General features: G+C 45.6%; 1 protein-coding gene and 1 long non-coding RNA gene across 3 annotated transcripts; one reads left to right on the forward strand and one right to left on the reverse strand.

The window, feature by feature from the left end:
* Positions 1–1,853: 1,853 nt before the first annotated feature.
* LOC124029256 (E3 ubiquitin-protein ligase MARCHF3-like) lies at positions 1,854–10,161 on the reverse strand. 2 transcript variants are annotated; one of them, XM_046341028.1, is made up of 5 exons: positions 9,811–10,159; positions 7,946–8,154; positions 7,264–7,468; positions 3,926–4,132; positions 1,854–2,743 (listed from the first exon to the last, which is right to left on the reverse strand). In XM_046341028.1, the coding sequence occupies exons 2-5, from the start codon at positions 8,128–8,130 to the stop codon at positions 2,585–2,587; spliced, it is 756 nt and encodes a 251-aa protein (XP_046196984.1). In that variant the 5' UTR covers positions 8,131–8,154; positions 9,811–10,159; the 3' UTR covers positions 1,854–2,584. The 2 variants fall into 2 exon arrangements, with proteins under 2 accessions (XP_046196984.1, XP_046196985.1); XM_046341029.1 differs by having other exon boundaries at positions 1,856–2,743; positions 7,946–8,151; positions 9,811–10,161.
* LOC124029257 lies at positions 2,391–7,716 on the forward strand. The gene is made up of 3 exons (XR_006837750.1): positions 2,391–3,068; positions 3,175–3,247; positions 7,269–7,716. It is a non-coding gene; the product is annotated as an uncharacterized LOC124029257 (long non-coding RNA).
* Positions 10,162–16,504: the final 6,343 nt, after the last annotated feature.

Genomic DNA, 16,504 nt, shown 5'->3' on the forward strand with positions numbered 1-16,504 from the left:
CCTGAAAAATAGTGGTAGCTCCTTTAAAATGGCAGATCTGTTAGTGCTGTCTAGTCAACTCCTATGGTCATTTGTCAAACAGCAATAGACAGATCTGGGATCAAGCTATGTATTCTTTAAGCAGCGACATGGCGTTTTGTCCCTGCTACTCTGGCGTTCCTAACATCGTCTCCTCCCCGCTTACGCGTAGTAAAATTCATGTGCCCTTATTGTCTTTAATGTCACATCATTCAATTGTCAAAGTTTTTTAAGAAAATATGTTTCATTTTGTCATACAGTATGAATATGCCTTGTGTCCCGACTGTTTCAAATCCTGTTTGGGAAAAATGACAGATTGTTCCACTTGTATGGTATTACAGTATGTTAGTACTATAACTATCTGTAAGATGGATGTTTTCGGGTGTTTTTACCTTACCCCTGCATTCAGCGAGAGAGGAGTTCTATCCATCATATAATGTGGACATTTTCATGGTCATCCTAAAACTATGTGGACAGGATGCTTCCTCTTATTGTTTCACAGGTACTTTGGTGGCTTTGCAACATTGTTTCTTATTTTATTTCTGAAACTTTATTTTCTTTCTGTTATAAAAACAACTAACTGTAACATCCTCTGAACGTTCAATTGACGTCAGAAAATCTCAATGTTGGCTTGTACTTTATGCACCAAAATACTTCTGATTTCAATAAAGATGTTTCCTTAACTAATGTCAGTGTTTGGTTAATTGTTGGTGTGGTTTGCATAGCCTGTGCCTGGAAAGACGATGGATAACACTTTACATAACATGGTTCTCTGATACCTCTGTAGTAATGCTGAAGTTACTCTAGTAGTGATATTACAACAGTAATTAGCCACAGTGTTTGTAGTGACAAACTTAGTATAAAGTGGAACTAAAGATTTGTATAAACAATTCACAGATCGTCAAAGCAACATTTCTAAACTTTGTGGTCCTCAGGAAAGATTGTTTTCAAATGTCACTTAAAGGGACATTACACTTTCAAGTCAAAGTTTGTCAGACGTTTTCAAACCTCAGTAGTCTGATGTAAAAACGTAGCCACATCCCACAACAGGTTGTTTAGAAGCAGGAAACCAGGAAATTAGACAGTGTTCATCATTGAGGAATATAGCTACAAATATCTAACAAACCTTTTGAGTGAAATGTCCTTTAAAGATGTTTGCAGGTCTAACTAAGGTGGTTATTTGCAGGTGTAACAGCGTGTTTAGTGAACGATAACTAGTCATTCTAAACAAGAGTCCAAGAGTTATTTTTTTTTTCATAGTCTGGGAACGGTTGGAAAAAAATCTGGGCCCAACATCAACTGGGAGTGGGACATCAATTTCATTGTCATTAATCTCATCACTCAAAACAGTCTTTAGAAAATAGTTATGTCCAACTGAGTAAGTCTCAAAGGCTGGTGTCTATAAATATATAAAAAGTCTTCTCTGCAGATGAAGGTTTGGTCCTCTGAAGGTTCCTTGGTAGAACATTTTCATTGCTGTCTCCTTGATCCAAGTCTTTGTTAAAAAAGTGTAGCAACGGGGCCTTATTCTAATAGAAATAACCTTGTATCCTTGTTGAAGCAGCATGAGGACTGGGCCCAGTCCCATTACAGCAACACCACTGTATCCTTAGTGAGATCTGGCCTGGTTTCAATCCAGCTACACCAAAGTAGCTTGCTCATGTCATTGTCTCCTTGCTGAGCGTACAGTGGATACTGGGACCAGTCCCACTCCAGCTACACCAAAGTATCCTTGCTCATGTCATTGTCTCCTTGCTGAGCGTACAGTGGATACTGGGACCAGTCCCACTCCAAAGTATCCTTTGCTCATGTCACCTTGCTGAAAGTAGCTTGCCCATGTCATTGTCTCCTTGCTGAGCGTACAGTGGATACTGGGACCAGTCCCACTCCAGCTACACCAAAGTATCCTTGCCCAGGAAACCATAGACATTAAAACCAGTAGATGGTGATAGCGCTGACGTCATCCACGTGTTCCTATGAAAGCTCCCGATGGCGCATGGAATGATTTGAATTTGAAGCGGACCATATTGCTGAATGGCGCCAAAGAATCACTAAGGATCATGGTGAAAGTGGCAGTAACTAGCGAAGGATCATGGTCGATGTAGTCGTTTTCATCCTGCCTGAGAGAGCCTGCTCGTAGCTTTATGGTCCCTGATTGGTCTGAGTCAGCACCTGATCCTGTGTGATGACAAATGTAGCAGTCAGAATGGATCACTATTTAATATAATTTCTCGATTTGTAGCGAACTTTTAAATAATTCACCATCGGGTTTGAACTTGATCATAATAAACAAATTTTGGAGTCCAAAACGAGCGTAAAAATATATATGTTTGGCCGTTCTGGCGATGGTTGACATAGGCTTTTTAGGGCAGACCAGGGCTTTTGGCACCACTAGGTTGCTATGCAGTAGCCAACCAGCAGAGCTTGTGACTTCACCCTCCAGACCGGACACTGGGGACCTGTTAAATGTGACACTAGAAATGTGACACTCGACCCCGTCCCATTCTGGCTACATCACAGTCTTCTTGCCAAAGTATCGTGGACACTACACCCAGTTCCACTCCATCTACACCACAGTCTCCTTTCTGGTGTCCTTGCTAAGGAAGCTGAGGTTCAGTGTGTGGTGTGTGTGCATGGTTCGTGCTGGTCGGGGGATCTGTAGCCTAACTCTCTGGTCTGTCTGTTTCCACGTCCTGAACAGGTGGATGTGGTAGCGCAGCGACACCTGGTGGTGGAAGAGAGCAGTTGATTTTTACCAGACAGTGTTTCCAATGACATCAACCAATTGGTAGGCAATGCCTACTCATAATTGGTTAAAATCACATGATGCACACAGATGTCATTGGAAACGTTTATCTTCCTCTATCTTTTTTACTACAAAACATAGAACCATTTTCACACATGTTGATGTTGCGGTGGTGCTGGAGATGATGAGTATGACAAGGGGAAACTGTGACATTTCTCTTTAAGTCAAGGATGTTTGTAGTGGCTGTTCTAAAAAAACAGAACCATGGATTACAATCTCTCCTGGTGCATAGACTACCTTCAGGGTGAGGAACCATCTAACATTAAGTTGTAAAATACTTAACTTCCCCTTTAATTTAAACACATGTGACGTCACTTATGCAAGCTGTGTTTGTTTACTTCCCCAACCAGGGCCATGTTGATTAGGCACCAATCTGAAGAAAACGGACAGCAAAGATGGTGGATAATGAAGACGTCACAAAAAGTCAGTTAATCTTTGCTTCCTGTCTGTGTAAGTAGGCGTTCCCTCTCTAGCTTAAGCATGCTTTCCACGTGAGCGTACATAGGTAAGCATGCTCAAAGATGCTCACTTGAGAGAGGGAACGTCCACATACACATTAAAAAGGTTTTAAATGGGAAACTGCCCAATAACAGCTGGCTTTGGTTTACACTATCATCTCTGACAGATAGTAATGAATGGAAGTCTATGGGATCAGCTAGCGTTAGCACAATCAGCTAGCTGATCCCATAGACTTTGTCATTGCGCTAACGCTAGTTAGCATTGGTGAAACTACCTCTAGCTTTCTTTATACTGGCCACAGAGACTTAAAAATGTGTCCATGAGTTCAGCTGACTCTGGGGAAGTAGAAACAATCTTGCATTAACCCTTTAATAATTATAGTTTTATTAGTCATTCTATTTACTTTGTTCCACCATTACACTATATACCAGTGGAGGCTGATGGGAGGAGCTATAGGAGGACGGGCTCATTGTAATGGCTGGAACGGAATAAATGGAACGGACTCAAACATGGTTTCTGTGTGTTTGATACTGTTCCGTTTATTCCATTCCAGCCTGTCCTCCTATAGCTCCTCCCACCAGCCTCCACTGCTATAAACAATCCCAAATGTAACCCCAACCCACAACAGCCCCAACAACTCACCACAGTCCAGAAGCAGTAGATGGTGAAGAGAGCCAGGGTGAGCACCATGAGTCCAACAGCCTCCATACTGTTACTGAAATACAGGTCCATAGCACCCTGCACACACAGCCATCCTGATAGGCTAGCCAGCGGTGTGATGAACAGGAAGCAGATGACGTCACCGCAGAGCGTCCGTCTCTGGTGCTGCATGGCTGGTGAGCCCAGCCACTGAGGAAGGGAGGGAGGGAGAGAGGGGACGGGGGGAGGTGGGGGATGTACTGTGATTAGAATGGATAGAATGACGGTAATATCAGTTCAATTCCAAATGACATTAAGCATCGCATGACTTCATTCACTGACACAGAGAGGAGGCCAGGGAACAGAACAATCTAAATCACTGTTATGTACAAGTACAGTATCTACACTAGATGGTGTTGGCTTTTGGCTTTTGGATGAGTATCGAAAATCACATTTCACTTTAGAATTTGAGACTTTAAAATGTTAACCACTGAATATAGAACGCTGTGGTGATGGACCAGGCCATATCTCCATTCATCTGTCAGATCAGCTGTTGTTTTGTCTCCTACTCTGTGTGTGTGTGTGTGTGTGTGTGTGTGTGTGTGTGTGTGTGTGTGTGTGTGTGTGTGTGTGTGTGTGTGTGTGTGTGTGTGTGTGTGTGTGTGTGTGTGTGTGTGTGTGTGTGTGTGTGTGTGTGTGTGTGTGTGTGTGTGTGTGTGTGTGTGTCTTGTACATTAGCTCCCTCCATACAACACATGGTTCTTAACAGATTACCTGGTGCCAGTGGCCAACACACATGCGACAGGCTGGGAGGAGACCATTAATACAGGACGACGTAATGTCCTGTCCTGAGGAATCTCATAGAGATGCATTACAAAGCTCATATCTTTGCAATGTCTGCTTCTGTTTCAGCATGGGCAGTGCCATTGAGGGCAATGCTGTCTCCATTTAAAGTAGACAATCCCCTCTTTTTCTACTTCTGAGAGGGAATTGCCAGTTTCTAAATAAACGGAAAAGGTGCATAGCACCACTTACTGTGCTGGAGTGTGTATAATCTGGAAGTATAGGCCAAAGCCAAGGTTGGTTATTCACTGCCACCTGCCATTATGGAATGTTTTCTCAGGAATATTTTTCATTGGCTGACCCCTTATGCTGACCTGGATGAAATTCTGGGATCCTTCCTTAAGCCATTGCAAGTCCCACCCAGTTGACTACTTCACAATGATGAAAGCCCTTGATATCACTGTGCCCATGCTAAAACAGTGTTTGGGCCAAGTGCACCATCTATCAAACTCTATGGAGCAGCTGCAGCTCAGCTACAGCTAGTGACAGGAAACACCATCTAATCTGTTTCTCAGGCTAAGTGGCTTTACTGGTAAAAGCAGTCAGTGACATCAGACACTCCAATGTGAATCCAGCTAGGGGCTCTGTACAGGAGGGTGACTTGTTACACAATGGCCAGATAGAAATGTATTGAATAGAATAGATAGGGTTATGTGGACTGTAGAATAGGGAATCGTTGCAGGGTAGCCTAGTGGTTAGAGCGTTGGACTAGTAACCGGAAGGTTACTAGTCCCCGAGCTGACGAGCTGCCCCCGAGCTGACGAGCTGCCCCCGAGCTGGCGAGGTACAAATCTGACGTTCTGCCCCTGAACAGGCAGTTAACCCACTGTTCCAAGGCCGTCATTGAAAATAAGAATTTGTTCTTAACTGACTTGCCTAGTTAAATAAAGTTAAAATAAAAAATATACATCCATCTGCAACCTGAATAATGTTTGTTCTCTTCTATGAAGACTATCTTTGAGACAGCAGTTTGTATATTCCTTAATGGGTTTGAGATGAAGTGACAGGTGGGTTGGGGTAAATTCCATTTCAATTGAGTCAATTCAGGAAGTGAGTTGAAAGTGACCTCAACCCTGATAAATTGAGACTGCATAATATAGTTGATGTACAGTACATACGGAAAGTACTTTTTCCACATTTTGTTACTTTACAGTCTTATTCTAATTATTTCCCCCCTCATCAATCATCACACTATAACCCATAATAACAAAGAATATATATTTTTTGAATTTTTAGCAAAGTTAATAAAATTAAAAAACTGAAAATATCACATTTACATAAATATTCTGACCCTTTACTCAGTACTTTGTTGAAGCACCTTTGGCAGCGTCGCTGCACAGCTATTTTCAGGTCTCTGCAGAGATGTTTGATCGGGTTCAAGTCCGGGCTCTGGCTGGGCCACTTAAGGACATTCAGAGACTTGACCCGAAGCTACTCCTGCTTTGTATTGACTGCGTGCTTAGGGTCATTGTCCTGTTGGAAGGTGAACCTTCGCCCCCTTCTGAGGTCCTGAGCTCTCTGGAACAAGTTTTCATCAACGTTCTTTCTGTACTTTGCTCCATTCAGCTTTCCCTCGATCCTGATAACTCTCCAAGTCCCTGCCTCTGAAAAATATCCCCACAGCATGATGCTGCCACCACCATGCTTCACTATAGGGATGGTGCCAGGGTTCCTCCTGACGTGACACTTGGCATTCAGGCCAAAGAGTTGAATCTTGGTTTCATCAGAACATAGAATCTTGTTTCTCATGTTCTGAGTCCTTTAGGTGCCTTTTGGCAAACTCCAAGCGGGCAGTCATGTGCCTGTGGTCACTGTCAACTGTGGGACCTTATATAGACAGGTGTGTGCCTTTCCAAATCATGTCCAATCAATTGAATTAACCATCTCTAGGATATATACAATTGCAAAAAAAATCCCCCAAAACTGTTTTTGCTTTGTCATTATGGGGTATTGTGTGTAGATTAATAAGGAAAAAATATAATTCAATCAATTTTAGAATAAGGCTGTAACGTAACAAAATGAATGTAGAAAAGGAAAGCTGTCTGTATACTTTCCAAAAGCGTTGTATGTGATGACTATTTTACTGTAGTTTTATGGTGTTTTTGATGACATCTATTTTGTACCATGTTTGACTCCGTTCGATGAATTGCAGTTCAACCATTAATTACAATGAGCCCGTCCTACTATAGCTCCCCCCCAACCAGCCTCCTCTGGTGTGTGCACCCTTTCTCCCTGAAGTGCACATGTGCGTGGTTGCTTATGAGTGTGTGTTTGTTAGTGTATGTGTGCTTGAGTGTGTGTGTTTGCTTGCATGTGTCTATGCCTTCATGCATGTGAGCGCATATGTCTCCGTCTCACCTAACGCCACAGTAAAATTTCCATGAAGTACAGATCTAGGATCAGCTTCCCCTCCCTTAATCCTAACCTAGTGGGGGGAATGATAAACTGACCCAAGATCAGCATCTAGGGGTAACTTCACCCTACTCTTTCTCCCCTACCTCAGTGAGTGGCTTGGGCAGTCTCTCCAGGGCGTACTGGTGGTGGCAGAGTTCACAGCGGCTGCTGTTGGAGGCAGTGAGCCAGTGTTCCAGGCAGCCTCGGTGGACCATGGCCAGCGTCCCTGCACACTCACAGGGGGAGAGCAGCTCCCCGACACCCCCTCCCTCGTGGCAGATACGACAGAAGGGCTCCTCACTGCTAAGACTGCAGGACAACAGAGAGACAAAGTCAACACAGGGCAAAACGGAGAGTCCGGGGATGAGTCCCTAATGGCACACTATTCCCTTTATATGACACCACAGGGCTCTGGTCTAAAGTAGTGCACTATATAGGTAATAAGGAGACATTTGGGACCCAGACAAGGAGGACGTAAGAGAGAGCCAATGCATGTTATTGTACATAATTTAAATCCCCTTATTAAAGGATTCCTCTATGAATAACCTCACATACAACTTCTCTAACCCCTCCCCCCTTCTTGTACCATGTGTTCTTATCCTCTCTCTTCCTCACTGTGTTTCACTCTCTCTCCCTTGCCTCCCTTTGTGGGTGTTTCTGCGTGTGTGTGTGTGTTCTCTGTGTGTGTGTGTGTGTGTGTGTTCTGTGTGTGTGTGTGTGTGTGCGCGTGTGTGTTCTGTGTGTGTGTGTGTGTTCTGTGTGTTGTCTGTTTGTTTCCTGACCCACCTGTCGGTGCTGGGGCTGTGAGTCATTAAGGGGGAGTGGCCATAGCAGTCCATCACTTCCTGAGGACAGGGGTCAGACTCCTCCCCTCGTTCCTCCTCATGCAAGACCTTCATTTCCCCTACAGGACTGCATACCTGCGGGCCCAGGAGCTGCTCTGGGGTCATGGCTGCCACAGAGGGGGCCATCAATCAGACTGATGTGGGGTTCTGCTACACATTTGGACAATAATATATTAGCATCATATAATATCAGTGTACACTGTGATCATATATCTTGCAATGGTATTTGTTGGCAGGAGAATCAGTTCAAAACAATGAAGCCATGTGGCTAAATCCAGGAGTTTGACCATCCAACTATTTGACTGTGAGGTTGATTATGGCAACATCAAGTCCCAATTTGAATTGAATTATGTCAGGACTACGCTCCCATATACAGTAAGTAGCTTTGACATAGCCACTACCAATGACCTCTAGCCATTTACACTAATACATAAGACTATTATGGAAGGTCTATGTTCAGTATAGTCAATCCCAGTCTCTGGCCAGACTGAGGGCAGTCTGCACGCTACAGCGGCTGTGAGAAGAGAGATGAATCACAACTGAAATAACACATCCTCTCTAGGTCCCTTATTTCATTATACGTCCTTCTGTATAAGAGACACTGTTCATGGAATCTACTTACTACCATGTCAGATATGAAGATGAATGTGTTATTATATCTGAACTGCACATAATGCCTGATGGTAGGAAAACGTGTTGACACCATTCAAACTAATACCTATTGAAGCAAGAATGTTTCGTTGCTACATCCATTTTTGGACTTATAAACACTTAGAAATGCTTCATGAGCTTTTAGTTCAACTGTTGTAACCCATCAGAACCCAAAATATAAGCTTGTTTTACTCCAATGTTTGTCAACAACGTAAATGTAAACACACACTGTATAGCGTTAAAACATGGTTAAAACTGTCGTTTTAATACCATAGACGGTCAGTCTGCATCCACAGCTCTGTCTTTGAATTTGAGAGTGGTTACATTTCTCCAGCCCTGTCCCTCAGTTTTTTACCAAAACAAAGGTGGGGTTTCTGTTTTGTTATTGTATTAACTGCAGATTCTAGCTTTAAGCCTAATAATGCAATGATTCATACAAAACATACAACTAATGTTCAATTGAATTGACTAAATATTTCCTCATTTCAATTAATTTAGTATTTCTTCTAAAGTTGAGTACTCCTTTCACTACCAAAGCCTTCTTGCAGAGACAGTATAGCCCACATGTTCAGTATCACAAACAATTTCACTGAATCACCAAAACACTAGCGCCAATACACCAATACCTAAGCTGCTACTGTAGGCACAGCCAAGATAACACCAAACACACATGGGTCATCATTCTATGAGTAGACTGCCTTTAGGGTCATGGCATTCTGTCAATCTATTCATTTCACCTCATTGTAACATTCTGTCATGAAGAGCACGTGTTGAACTTCATAACAAACCAGGTCAAGAGGTTAAATAAAGTGGGTTCAAATATTGATGTGGGACATGCCACAATGGGAATTTTCTGAGGAAACAACTAGTTCATTTGAATGTAAACACACTGGTATTGACATTTTTAGAGAGAGAGAGAGAGAGAGAGAGCGAGAGCGAGAGAGAGAGTGAGAGCGAGAGAGGGAGAGAGAGAGAGAGAGAGAGAGAGAGAGAGAGCGAGAGCGAGAGAGAGCGAGAGCGAGGAGAGTGAGAGCGAGAGAGAGAGAGACGGAGAGAGCGAGAGAGAGAGAGAGAGAGAGAGAGAGAGAGAGAGAGAGAGAGAGAGAGAGAGAGAGAGAGAGAGAGAGAGAGAGAGAAGTAAACAAGTGATCTTACCATCCCAGTAGAGTTCTTCATGTCACCAGGCCTCAATAAAAAGTGTGAGGCCCTACTCTCAAGGGCTGCTTGCTATTTCTCTGTCTCTCTCTCTTCTCTATATCCCTTTCTGTGTGAGTGTCTGTGTGTGTGAGACAGAGAGAGTGAGAAACTCAGTCGCAGCAGTAGCAGCGTGTGTGTGTGAGACAGAGAGAGTGAGAAACTCAGTCGCCGCAGTAGCAGTGTGTGTGTGGCTGCAGATGAAGTATCCTGAAGGTGGACCGGTCGGCCAAGGGGTGAGAAGAGAACAGTAAAGGATTATCTGGAGTAGAGGAGGGGAGAGGAGAGTAGCCCTCCCCCAGCCTCGGCCCTGATCAGACCAGACACACAGAAATCCTATTCACATCACAGCCAGTTACACCGGGAGCCACTCCTACTCACCATAATATCCCCATAATCCTGTTACAGACAGCCTCAACCAAGGCCCTTTCACTCACTGAGCCCGCGTCTCGGTCCATATGGTAATGCTCCTAGAATAAACCTTCCATGGAGGAGTGGAGGTGGTGGCTGAGGCAAGGCTTTTGGGGTACTCTTTTATTTAGGTTGAAATTATTCATTTGACAGGGAAGTACACGTGAATTCTTTGGATGAGGGAAGATAAGTTTTGTTATACTTGGTTTTTGTATTCTACGTTAACAGAGACAGTGTACTGTATAATGATGCAGTAGTTTTTTCAGTGGTGTGTGTGTGTGTGTGTGTGTGTGTGTGTGTGTGTGTGTGTGTGTGTGTGTGTGTGTGTGTGTGTGTGTGTGTGTGTGTGTGTGTGTGTGTGTGTGTGTGTGTGTGTGTGTGTGTGTGTGTGTGTGTGTGTCTATTCGGCCAGAGGAAATTCGAAGTGGGATGGAGATCTTTTTTACCACATTCCTCATAGCAGATCAACTAAGCCTTGACTATAGAATTCAATAGGTCTGACACTCTGTCATGACTGTCAATGGAGGCAGCAGACTGTAAAGTGTTTAATACGTCTCCCACAGAGCCCACAGCTCAGACCCTCCAGTTGTCTGTGTCTGAGAGCCTACTCAATGAGGCAACGAGGGCAGGATGGAAGAAGTACTTAGGTAGGCAACTGAATGACATCAGAGGGGTGCATCACAAAGCAGGATCCTATAAGCAAGCCAGCTGACTTCGATAAACGTTGATATGTACTTGGGGATTTTCAATTTTATTAGGAAGGAAGCAAATTCATTTGGGTGGGTGGGAGATATATCCAGTAAATCATGCCATTATAGCTTCTAGTCAGTCTTTTTCTGTGAACTGGGATTATATGAAATCAAATCAAATTTATTTATATAGCCCTTCGTACATCAGCTGATATCTCAAAGTGCTGTACAGAAACCCAGCCTAAACCCCCAAACAGCAAGCAATGCAGGTGTAGAAGCATGAAGTGAAGTTTTTTTGTTGTTGAATATTTAGGGAAGATAACTGGTTCTTTGATCCTGCCTTGTGACGTCACTTTCTGCCTCTGTCACCAAGCTGAGTTTGACTTGATAAATAGATAAATGGTCAGGGTTGTTTTTCCCTTGGGTTTTGTGCAAGCAGTGATTCAGAGTTTATAAAAAGCCAGTGTTGATTTAACCTGTTATTGTACATGTTATGGGAAGGAGTTGGTGTCTAAACAATTGTGTCAAGAACATTTTGATATCATTCACAATAGGGGGAGAGAAACTTTTGCAATATTTTTAATGAAAGGTGTCAGGGAGGGAGATTTTGTAGCCTATAAACTGAGAGAACGTGAGAAAGCATTTACCACTGTCTGCAAGATTAGAGATTAGTAGCGAGCAGGCAAGGCCAGTAAAAGAGGCCTTTCCATTCATATCTATATGGCTTCTATTCTCATTATACGTTCACACTAAGCTCAGATGAAAGTATTGCTGGAGCACTCTGAAGAGGACTTGTTGGAGTGGAGAGAGACTTACTCTAGGACTGGCAAAGCTGGTCTCTGTGAGCTCTCTCTCTCTCTCTCTCTCTCTCTCTCTCTCTCTCTCTCTCTCTCTCTCTCTCTCTCTCTCTCTCTCACTCTCTCTCTCTCTGTCTCACATGCTCTCCTCCTCTCTCCTCCACCCCCCCCCCCCTCTCCTTCTAATCCTGTCTGCCATTCATTCACTGGCTGCCTCTTGACAAAGCCCAGAGGTACAGAGTTCCGGACATCCTTGGTCATTCTGTCATGAACAACCGGAGAGGGTGGATAATTCCTCTGACACTCCTGCAGCAGTAGCACACATAACCCCAGACGCAACAGATTACCTCCCAGAATAGAAACACCACAAATGATTCCCAACGTCACATCGCCTTGGAAAAAGGACTTCCTATTTTTAGAAGGGGGGTCTGTCAAGACGGGGCTAGGGTGAAGTTGGGGGCAGGGGTTTAGGATGAGATGGAGTTGTGTCTCGTCGCCACTCTCTCTTTCAATTCAATTTCAATTTAAGGGCTTTATTGGCATGGTAAACATATGTTTACATTGTCAAAGCAAGTGAAATAGATCATAAACAAAAGTGAAATAAACAATATAAATGAACAGTAAACATTACACTCATAAAAGTTACAAAAGAACAAAGACATTTCAAATGTCATATTATGTGCAAATAGTTACAAAAAGTACAAAAGGGAAAATAAATAAACAGAAATATGGGTTTTATTTACAATGGTGTTTGTTCTTCACTGGTTGAGCTTTTCTTGTGGCAACAGGTCACAAATCTTGCTGCTGTGATGGTACACTGTGGTATTTCACCCAAATTATATGGGAGTTTGTCAAAATTGGGCTTGTTTTCAAATTCTTTGTGGGTTTCTGTAATTTGAGGGAAATATGTGTCTCTAATATGGTCATACATTGGGCAGGAGGTTAGGAAGTGCAGCTCAGTTTCACCTCATTTTGTGGGCAGTGTGCACATAGCCTGTCTTCCCTTGAGAGTCAGGTCTGCAATTGGCGGCCTTTCTCAATAGCAAGGCTATGCTCACTGAGTCTGTACATAGTCAAAGTGTGAGATCTCCCCAAGGAGATGTGGGTGTGGAGTCAGGTGCAGGAGAAACCAGTTGCAAAGAAAAGGGTATTTTATTTAACTAGCTCAAAAAACAACAGGACACCGGACTACAGTAATAGGCCACGAAAACCCCACTCAGACACAGTCCTGGGAAAAAACACCTGTAAAACATGAGCTAATAAAACGAAACCCAAATTCACTGACAGTTCAAATGAAAACAATCCCGCATAAAACCCCAAAGGAAATGTCAAATTAAATACCTCCCCTAATTAACCAAAATGAAACCAGGTGAAACACAAAACAGACATAACCAAAAGAAAAGGAAAAAGGATCGGTGGCAGCTAGTAGACCGGCGACGACGACCGCTGAGCACCGCCCAAACAGGGAGAGGAGCCACCTTTAGTGGCAGCTAGTAGACCGGCGACGACGACCGCTGAGCAGCCCCGCCACCTTTAGTGGCAGCAAACAGGGAGAGGAGCCACCTTTAGTGGCAGCTAGTAGACCGGCGACGACGACCGCTGAGCACCGCCCGAACAGGGAGAGGAGCCACCTTTAGTGGCAGCTAGTAGACCGGCGACGACGACCGCTGAGCACCGCCCGAACAGGGAGAGGAGCCACCTTTAGTGCAGCGACCGCTGAGCACCGCCCGAACAGGGAGAGGAGCCACCTTTAGTGGCAGCTAGTAGACCGGCGACGACGACCGCTGAGCACCGCCCGAACAGGGAGAGGAGCCACCTTTAGTGGCAGCTAGTAGACCCGGCGACGACGACCCGCTGAGCACCGCCCGAACAGGGAGAGGAGCCACCTTTAGTGGCAGCTAGTAGACCGGCGACGACGACCGCTGAGCACCGCCCAAACAGGGAGAGGAGCCACCTTTAGTGGCAGCTAGTAGACCGGCGACGACGACCGCTGGGCACCGCCCAAACAGGGAGAGGAGCCACTTTTAGTGGCAGCTAGTAGACCGCTGACCGCTGAGCACCGCCCAAACAGGGAGAGGAGCCACCTTTAGTGGCAGCTAGTAGACCGGCGACGACGACCGCTGAGCACCGCCCAAACAGGGAGAGGAGCCACCTTTAGTGGCAGCTAGTAGACCGGCGACGACGACCGCTGAGCACCGCCCAAACAGGGAGAGGAGCCACCTTTAGTGGCAGCTAGTAGACCGGCGACGACGACCGCTGAGCACCGCCCAAACAGGGAGAGGAGCCACCTTTAGTGGCAGCACCGCCCGAAGCACCGCCCAAACAGGGAGAGGAGCCACCTTTAGTGGCAGCTAGTAGACCGGCCGACGACCGCTGAGCACCGCCCAAACAGGGAGAGGAGCCACCTTTAGTGGCAGCTAGTAGACCGGCGACGACGACCGCTGAGCACCGCCCAAACAGGGAGAGGAGCCACCTTTAGTGGCAGCTAGTAGACCGGCGACGACGACCGCTGAGCACCGCCCAAACAGGGAGAGGAGCCACCTTTAGTGGCAGCTAGTAGACCGGCGATGACGACCGCTGAGCACCGCCCAAACAGGGAGAGAGCCACCTTTAGTGGCAGCTAGTAGACCGGCGAGACGACCGCTGAGCACCGCCCGAACAGGGAGAGGAGCCACCTTTAGTTGCAGCTAGTAGACCAGCACCGCCGCAAAGAGGGAGAGGAGCCACCTTTAGTGGCAGCTAGTAGACCGGCGACGACGACCGCTGAGCACCGCCCGAACAGGGAGAGGAGCCACCTTTAGTGGCAGCTAGTAGACCGGCGACGACGACCGCTGAGCACCGCCCGAACAGGGAGAGGAGCCACCTTTAGTGGCAGCTAGTAGACTGAGCACCGCAAACGAGCGACCGCTGAGCACCGCCCGAACAGGGAGAGGAGCCACCTTTAGTGGCAGCTAGTAGACCGGCGACGACGACCGCTGAGCACCGCCCGAACAGGGAGAGGAGCCACCTTTAGTGGCAGCTAGTAGACCGGCGACGACCGCTGAGCACCGCCCCGCTTTAGTGGAGCACCGCCCTGAAACAGGGAGAGGAGCCACCTTTAGTGGCAGCTAGTAGACCGGCGACGCGACCGCTGAGCACCGCCCGAACAGGGAGAGGAGCCACCTTTAGTGGCAGCTAGTAGACCGGCGACGACGACCGCTGAGCACCGCCCGAACAGGGAGAGGAGCCACCTTTAGTGGCAGCTAGTAGACCGGCGACGACGACCGCTGAGCCCCGCCCGAACAGGGAGAGGAGACACAGACTTCCTCTCTCTCTCTCTCTCTCTCTCTCTCTCTCTCTCTCTCTCTCTCTCTCTCTCTCTCTCTCTCTCTCTCTCTCTCTGTCTCTCTCTCTCTCTCTCTCTCTCTCTCTCTCTCTCTCTCTCTCTCTCTCTCTCTCTGTCTCTCTGTCTCTCTCTCTCTCTCTGTCTCTCTATCTCTCTCTGTGTCTCTCTCTCTCTGTCTCTCTCTCTCTCTCTGTCTGTCTCTCTCTCTTGCTGCTGTGATGGCACACTGTGGTATTTCACCCAGTAGGTATGGGAATTCTTTGTGGATCTGTGTAATCTGAGGGAAATATGTGTCTCTAATATGGTCACACATTGGGCAGGAGGCTAGGAAGTGCAACTCAGTTTCCACCTCATTTTGTGGGCAGTGTGCACATAGCCTGTTTTCCCTTGAGAGTCAGGTCTGCCTATGGCGGCCTTTCTCAATAGCAAGGCTATGCTCACTCACTCTCTACATAGTCAAAGCTTTCCTTAAGTTTGGGTCAGTCACAGTGGTCAGGTATTCTGCCGCTGTGTACTCTCTGTTTAGGGCCATTCTAGTTTGCTCTGTTTTATTTTAGTTCTTTCCAATATATCTGTTTATTTCTCATGATTTGTTTGGGTCTAATTGTGTTGCTGATCTGGGGCTCTGTGGGGTATGTTTCTGTTTGTGAACAGAGCCCAATGGACCAGCTTGCTTAAGGGACTCTTCTCCAGGTTCATCTCCCTGTAGATGATGGCTTTGTTATGGAAGGTTTGGGAATCGCTTCCTTTTAGGTGGTTTTAGAATTTAACGTCTCTTTTCTGGATTTTTATAATTAGCAGGTATCAGCCTAATTCTGCTCTGCATACATTATTTGGTCTTTTACGTTATACACTGAGGATATTTTTGCAATTTGGTGTTTGTCCCATTTTGTGAAGTCTTGGTTGGTGATTGGACCCCAGACCTCACAACCATAAAGGGCAATGTTTTTTAAAATCTGATTCAAGTATTTTTTGCCAGATCCTTATTGGTATGTCGAATTTTATGTTCCTTTTGATGGCATAGAAGGCCCTTCTTGCCTTCTCTCTCTCCGACTACCTCTGTCTGTCTGTTTGTCTCTCTCTCTCTCTCCGCCTGGCCCCTGAGTTCACTTCCTTTGTCTAGGGATGGGGCCCCTGTAATCCCCAAGCGGACGACTTGAGGGGCCACTCCACAGTCACTCCACAGAGTACACACAGAGGGTTAAATCCAATGGATCCCTCCTCTCGCGATGTGCGAATAAGCAGTACCAAACAGACATTGACGTATTAGAAATTAAAATGGTTTAAATGTTTTTTTTAAATGTTTTTTTAAAAATATTTGTCATTTTGCTCACAAGCAGGAGTGAGTTCTGTTGATTGTGTGTGACCCACTCTATTCAGATCATTTTTATTCTGTTAGACTAACACTGTGTGACAGAGTGCTGGCACCAGGA

This window comes from Oncorhynchus gorbuscha, unplaced genomic scaffold, assembly GCF_021184085.1.
Source record: "Oncorhynchus gorbuscha isolate QuinsamMale2020 ecotype Even-year unplaced genomic scaffold, OgorEven_v1.0 Un_scaffold_5916, whole genome shotgun sequence".
NCBI lineage: Eukaryota > Metazoa > Chordata > Actinopteri > Salmoniformes > Salmonidae > Oncorhynchus > Oncorhynchus gorbuscha.

Excerpts from the sequence above, each read along its gene's own strand:
- LOC124029256 (XM_046341028.1), bottom strand. The coding sequence starts at position 8,130 with ATGGCCCCCTCTGTGGCAGCCATGACCCCAGAGCAGCTCCTGGGCCCG. Across the intron at positions 7,469-7,945 it reads CACAGCCCCAGCACCGACAG|TCTTAGCAGTGAGGAGCCCT; the intron begins GTGGGTCAGGAA and ends GTTGTCCTGCAG. Across the intron at positions 4,133-7,263 it reads TGCCCAAGCCACTCACTGAG|TGGCTGGGCTCACCAGCCAT; the intron begins GTAGGGGAGAAA and ends TCCCTTCCTCAG.